The 7,247-nt window shown below is 40.0% G+C and overlaps 1 protein-coding gene across 1 annotated transcript; it reads left to right on the top strand.

Moving 5' to 3' along the window:
• Positions 1-241: 241 nt before the first annotated feature.
• cldn7b (claudin 7b) lies at positions 242-4,384 on the top strand. The gene is made up of 4 exons (XM_010766353.1): positions 242-735; positions 2,940-3,104; positions 3,189-3,273; positions 3,460-4,384. Exons 1-4 carry the CDS (start codon positions 513-515, stop codon positions 3,608-3,610), a joined length of 624 nt encoding a protein of 207 aa, XP_010764655.1. The 5' UTR covers positions 242-512; the 3' UTR covers positions 3,611-4,384.
• The last annotated feature ends 2,863 nt before the right edge of the window (positions 4,385-7,247 follow it).

Genomic DNA, 7,247 nt, shown 5'->3' with positions numbered 1-7,247 from the left:
TTTTAAAATAAATTCTGTATCGTCCATCGTATTTATAAGAAACAATTACAAACCAAATCATTATCCGTATTATTAATATTATACATTTTCCTTGTTTGAGTCAGCGTAGGTGTAGGGGGTCTGTGTCGGGAAACCCTTACATCATGAAACTCCAGGTGTTTGCTGCTACGGCTGATGAGTCGAAACTACGTGCGCGTCCCCGCCCACCTGCTACAGAAACCGCCTAAAAAAGCTCGCTCCCGCTACTCCCTCCCCATTCAAGGTGCGGCAGAGGAACAGGTGCGTGAAGAATCTCAGAGACACTTTATAAATCGAAAAACCACCGTTGTTTAAACATTTTCCGAAAGTGAAGGAATACTTCAATAGAGTAACAAGAGGACTTAACTTTATCAGTAACACAGCAAACTTAGCTAAACGTCGACAGTTAGTGAGGCGAGGGGGGTTTTTACCTTCACAGCAGGTGGACGTCGTCTGTGTTGTTTCCGCCGTCAAGTCGAATAAGAAGTAGGAAAATGGCCAACAAAGGTCTGCAGATTTTGGGATTCGCCCTGGCCCTTATTGGCTTAATTGGACTGATAATTGGCACAATTTTGCCCCAGTGGAAGATGTCCTCTTATGCTGGGGACAACATCATCACGGCGATAGCCATGTACGAAGGACTGTGGATGTCCTGTGCGTTTCAGAGCACGGGCCAGATCCAGTGCAAGGTCTACGACTCTATCCTGCAGCTCAATGGTAAGTCACCCAGCTAATGGCTTCTAGCTCTGTGTCGTTTAAGTCAAATCTTTATTTTGGTGACTAAAGTGTTTTATTTATTTAAGTTTTTACAACTAATTGTTCTGACCGTTTCCTACACCAAAACCTGCGTGTAACATGAATGATTGTAAAGGACGTGTATGCACCTGTTTGAATATACAACAATAACTATTTTTTTGGTACGCCATGTTCTACTTACTACTTCTTTGCTTCTTGGCTGTTAAAGATTCCTGTCTTGGTCTAACCGGTTCTGTCACTTATTAACTCGACTGTTATTACACAGCCAGAATGCATTCGTTTTGTTTTTTTAAACGTACTATTCGGCCTCCCATGGCTCAGTACCAGAGATTTATTGCAAAAGAGAACGTAATAATTATTGCATTGTTCCCACTTGACAGGATGTGTGCAGTCCTTTTTACACTTCGGCAATGATTACCCCGTGGCCATTGTCCATTGTAGCGACCCCTCCTCCCGCATGGGTTTAGAATCCTGCAGTCTATGACTTGCATTTCACAGCATAGTATCAGGTTAAACAACACCTGTCCTGTATGAGCCACTGTTTAGTCAACATGCCTGGATACCAGCCCCACAAACGGTTGCTTTGTCTTTTACTTTTTATTCATGTATTTTTTTCTTTTAATGTTTCTTTTATTATCTTTTCTTTTTAATGACTGTTTTTAAATGCCTTGTCTGAATATCTTTCATTTTTGTAAAGCACCTTGAATTGCCTTGTGTTGAAAGGTGCTATATTAAACTGGCCTTGCCTTTGGCCTACAGGCCTTCGAATTAACTCAACAAAACCCTTCTTTGCTACGTTTTGGACCAAGAACAAATAGGACTTTTTATTTGTTATATATCATAACTTCTGCAGAAGTTTTAATCAAATGCAGCATTTGGTTTTATTTGTTTTAGTTTAATTGATTACAAAGGTCCATGCTTCCGGGCTAAAGTATGTGGCAGTATGGAGGATGGTTCAAGGAAATAATTTAATAAATAACTAGTCATTAACTTGTGTACTCATGTAAGCCATTATCAAAAGATGAAAATAGTTACTTGTCCCTTTTTTCTTCTTCCTTCCTAAAGTCAAATATCACAAGTTGTACAGAATCTGTCTTTATGGCTCTTACATGGTATATTTTTGAAGAAGTGGGTAAATGGGTCAACTGTGGCATGACATTTAGGTTATTTGATTTCATGCCACTGATGGATAGGTTGCCCTCAAGGCCCAAACAGCCTGACTGTTGCAGGAAATGTTCTGCAAGGGTTGTTTAACGGCCCCTCCCTGTGAGGTGATCTTAGCTCAACACATTACTGAAATGCACTTGCATCTCTAACTAACTTGTTGAAACGCCAGTTAGATAGTTGATTCACAAACTTCACTATCCTCTTCAAATAGTGTGAGTTTTTCCTTCTCTTGGGCCTTATCCAAACACTTGATACAAATATTGGCAGCACAATGGTGTTATCGCCTCTTCAAACATGAACACAAACCAACTTTGATAAACCTTGTGTGATTAAAGCTGTGGTTAGATATGGAGCAAGTGATCAAATAAAACATAATTATTCAGAAATGCATACTCAAATTTTGTTTAGGAACAATAACAGAAGTGTGGCAACCAGATTGCTTTAGTTGACGCCATATAAGACATTCTTCAGATTCTAGAAAGGGTCTGTTTCTTCTCGGATAGTAAGCTGAAGCTACAAAAAACTCCACCTGCTGAATAGCAGTCTGTGAGCACTTGAAATTGGGGAGTGTCTTCCTTATAATGAAACCTGAAACCTAGTTAAACCTGTTTCTGCCCTGCAGCATACACACCCACTCCCCCGGCCCCCCCTCTAGTTTCTTGGGCTTCCGGTTAGAGCCAGTTTCTGTGGTTCGTTGTTACAGGGAGCGGCAATGACACACGGGAGACAGAAGTGGCTCCGTTGTTCCTGCATGGTGTTTGTCTACACTTCTTTTTTTTATCCCCCAAATGGCGGACAGAAAACGCATAAAAGCAACAATACAAACACAAGTTTAGGCTTGTAACAACAGTGTTATCATGACAAATGACTGCAGAAATTACATCAAATGAAAATGAGTTTTTTCTCCTTTACCACCACACCCATGTGTGTACACCTATACACAATAAGTGTTAGTCACAATAACTGATGGATTAACCCTATCATGCCCTCTCTTCCAGGTGCCCTCCAGGCAACCCGCGCCCTCATGATCTTGTCCATCATCGTAACGGTGGCCGGCCTGGGCATCGCCTGCATGGGAATGAAGTGCACCAACTGCGGAGGAGATGATAAAACGCGCAAGTCACGCATCGCCATGGGCGGTGGCATCGTCATCCTGATTGGATGTAAGACGCCTTCTGATCTTGCTTTTGTTAATCTGTCCATTGACTCTTTACAGTTTTACTGATGTTTTTCCCTTTTACTTTCAGCTTTGAGTGGCATTGTCGCCTGCTCTTGGTACGCTCACGACATCATCCAAGCCTTCTATAACCCTTTCACCCCTGTCAATACCAAGTGAGTTCATCAAGATGTAAACTGCAGAATAAAAACACGTTTGGTTTCATTTTGAAGCTCTGCCTCATCTATGACCAGATATTTGCATGCACCCAGACACTCCTCTTATTGTTGAGCATGTTTGTTTTGAATTAGTTTAAGCTCCCTCTACCTTTTTTCTCATGACTGTAACTTGTCTCTCTGAAGGTATGAGTTTGGCTCTGCTATCTTCATCGCCTGGGCTGGAGCGTTCCTGGCTATAATTGGAGGCGGCATGCTGGCAGCATCGTGCCCAAGAGGAAAATCTACACCCAAATATCCCATCTCTAGACCCCCCAGCAGCAAGGAGTACGTTTGAAGAGGACAGACCCCGGTTTAGATGTTGAAGGGACACTTTGACATTCACGCTTGTCAGAGATTTTAGGAAGTGATCAGTTTTTTTTTATATTTTTAGTTTCTTCAGGACCCTGAGATGTTACTGTAATATTTTAACGCATTAAGTTTTAAATGATGGCTGTTTACTTCTTAAAGAGCCTATAGGCATTGCCCGGTCTGACAGTGCTTACTGGTTGTATATGATGTAGTATCCACTGAGTCGACACCTGTAAAGCCCAAAGTTAGATTTAAGGTGGAACATCCAAGAATGTACAATTTGGTGTGTAGCAATATATGTTGCATGCTACGATGTGCAGTGCATCAGAGTGTACAGTGTGTTTGAATGCACTGAAAGTGGCAATGGTAAACTCTTACACCTTTGTATCACTCCAGTTGTAGTTATCTGGCACAGAGAAGCATTTTGCTAGCATTATTTCCATGTATTTGTGCCTTATTTATAACAAAACCACAATCATTCAGTAACACAGAAGGCCATTTTTGTTTTAACCAACTGCCAGAGGGATATTGTAACTATATACATTACAGTATACTGATCCTTTAACGCATTGCCAATGTTGATATTGAATTCCCGATGTTGTGAGAACTATTTGTTGAGCTATTGTGCAAATGGGCTTGACTTATTGCTACTATTACTTTAAGTCACAAAAACTGTTGCTTCACTGATCAAATTCAGTTTGTGTTTTTAATTGTGATTTGCAAAGTTTGTGTTGTACATAAAATAAAAGTGGAAAATATACAGATGGCTTGATGACATTTATTTATACAAATAAAAAATGTGCATGCTTAAAACAAGTTTTGAATTTTGGGGAAATAGCGTATTTATAATCCTGTCACAAAACAAACATGGAACCAAAGGAAGTCAAAGGGGAGCTATTTAAACAAGTTCCCGTATGCTGACCTGACCTCATTGGTTCACTTTAATGAATACCGGTACTCAGACTTTCCTGTATGAAATTAAAACATTAGGAATCCCTGATTACAGCTAAAAGTGTTCTCCAATTTATAATGGCATTTAAGAAGGAAGTGAGTTTGAGCATTGCATGGAACAATTAGAGGCTCTGCACTAGCCAACTGAAAAAGTACAATAACAGCTCATAAGCTCTGTCCTTGAAGTCATATTAAACAATAGACAGTGCATGCTGTGAAACAGAATCGCACAGTTGGCATATCGACATGTTTTTAAGCAATGATGTCTGGTTGCAGATGATTTAGCTACTGAGGTGTGAACCTGAACTAATCTATCTTCCTGCACAGCTTCATCAGGCCTGCACAGGGAGTGCTGCTTTGGTTATATTGCCACCTGGTGGTTTGTACAGGTAACTGCTTTAAATTAGACGTGTGGATGGATGCACTGGACATTAGTATAATAATATTGATATACTTCAGTGTTCTGCCTGACTCTCTGGTTCAACAGTTGTCTTAAAAATAAGAATGATTTTTTTTCCCCCTATATTTGAGGCTCAAATATCAAAACAAACCATAGTAATCTCATGTTAAATATCCCACAATATTTGAACTTATGATAGCCCTCGTTACATCAACATATTTTTATTAAATGCAGAGTCACTGGCTCACATGACAAAGCAGGTATAGATAATACATTTAAACTTAGAAATGTCAATACAATTTTCCCAACATTGCAGAACTATTAATATGTAGAATGTAGTCTAAAATGCTCAGGGTTCCCGCGGGGTCTTAAAAAGTCTTAAATTTGATAATATGAATTTAAGGCCTTAAAAAGGTCTTAAATATGACCAAAAAAATAAGAAAGGTCTTAAATATGATTTAGAAGGTCTTAAAAATGATCGGATTTGAAAGGTACTTCTGTGTTGAGATCGCGTCTAAATGTGTTTTGGGGGAAAGGTCCGGGCTGCAAAGTAACCAGTACGGTAATAGCCTTTCAGTTTCCCCCAACAATTTGTATTGAATTAAATCAACATGGAACCAGTAATCACTAACTTTGTTTCCCCCGGCCCCTTATTGGAGAACACCCAGCTAATAACCTAGCAACCAAGCTTCAGCCAGCGGCAGTCAGAAACTCATGTATCTTCGAATCTACTTACAAATTAATATGGGGAAGTGTCAGTTCAACCGTATTTGGTTGGAAAACATCTAATTTAGTGCTTGGTGAAACCAGTGGAGGGGAACGTGTTTGAAGCCCGCTGCACCTTTTGCAAATAAAATTTGCGTTTGTTTTGCTAATGTAGCATTAGCTAGTGGAGCGTGAGCTAGTGCAGCAGCTCCCGCAACAACACCGGGCGCACCAACTACCAACTTTGTATTACACAAAGGTGACAAGGTTAAGAGACGGTAGTCTTTAGGGATAAACTTCTATTTTAAATGTCCAAAGTACTAAAGAAGAAACCGTTACAAGAAGGATTATTTTAAATTTGTTTTGTTGAAGCACCAAAGAAACTTATACGTTACCTTATATACGTAATCAGAAATTCAAAGTTGTGTTGCGTATAACACCTACAAATCTTACCGAATAAATGAAAATTCATAGGTTTCCGATTGGTTTAGTTTATGTCGTAACAAATGATGTGAGCCTTTCAATTGTGTGGAAAGATAAGTCCCAACGGACGGTCCAAAGCCGTTGAGTTAATTCTGAAAAATTCGGGCGCGCAGCGCACACCTTCCATGCTAAATTCTGGATTGACAAGCGCATGCCGTTACCTTCTCTCGCGTTTCTACAGCCAACGTACTCTTTTTTCTCCTTTACACCGCAGGGTCGCGCATTAATGAATGTTTCATTCACGGGCAGGCCGCAATAAGTACAAGCGTTGTATCCCCCTCTGCGCGCTCTAACGGCGACGCTTGCTATTGTCGTAGTTGTATGGTGTTTTTGACGAGGAGGTGTGTGTGTATATCTAATACACACACACACAATTCCCCGGACCACGTAAGTTAGAATAAAATTACGCGGTTAAGAATGCTAAACCGACGGGCTGGCGTTAATTCTTTGTTGTAGCTTTTTTTGCTAATAAAACGAAACGGATCCAACACTGTCACGTGATGTTGTATACAACTAGATTAACTTAAATCATATTAAAATAGTATAAATATATACAAACTCATCCGACACACAACAGACCTCTCAACGCCGGAGGCGCGGTTGCGTTCTAATGCACACCACACAACTAAACAAATCCGCAAGGAGCGATAAAATAAAACTATAATAATGAATTTACATGTAAATAAAAAACATAAACCAAAAAGCCAACAATTAATATGCGAAAAGTGTCCCCCATTAGTTGTCCAATTTTTCCCTATGACAATTAATAATAAACAAATTCAAGTTATTTACCTACAAAAGTTCAGTCTACTGTTATCTAGCATAAATTATTAGCCGTACGTATCAATTAATAACTGGTTGTATAGCACTAATAACGGGTTTAGCTCGTCGGGATTCCACCAAACACAACCACCATAAACCCTCTCGCTCTCTCTCTACTACCTCCTCTCTCTTCGATATAAGTCTCGAGACGCGGAACCGATGTGATAAGAGGCAACGGGACACATACTAACCACAAAATCGATGCCCATAAATCGCAGATGTCGGTGGAGGCGAAAATCCGCAACTGCAACATCCTGGGTTT

The sequence above is a fragment of the Notothenia coriiceps genome, unplaced genomic scaffold (assembly GCF_000735185.1).
Source record: "Notothenia coriiceps isolate Sejong01 unplaced genomic scaffold, NC01 NC01_scaffold00003306, whole genome shotgun sequence".
NCBI classification, from domain to species: domain Eukaryota; kingdom Metazoa; phylum Chordata; class Actinopteri; order Perciformes; family Nototheniidae; genus Notothenia; species Notothenia coriiceps.
Note: the sequence above shows the minus strand (reverse complement) of the source record. Positions and strands in the feature narration are given on the sequence as shown.

Excerpts from the sequence above, each read along its gene's own strand:
- cldn7b (XM_010766353.1), top strand. The coding sequence starts at position 513 with ATGGCCAACAAAGGTCTGCAGATTTTGGGATTCGCCCTGGCCCTTATT. Across the intron at positions 736-2,939 it reads CTCTATCCTGCAGCTCAATG|GTGCCCTCCAGGCAACCCGC; the intron begins GTAAGTCACCCA and ends CCTCTCTTCCAG. Across the intron at positions 3,105-3,188 it reads CATCGTCATCCTGATTGGAT|CTTTGAGTGGCATTGTCGCC; the intron begins GTAAGACGCCTT and ends TTTTACTTTCAG.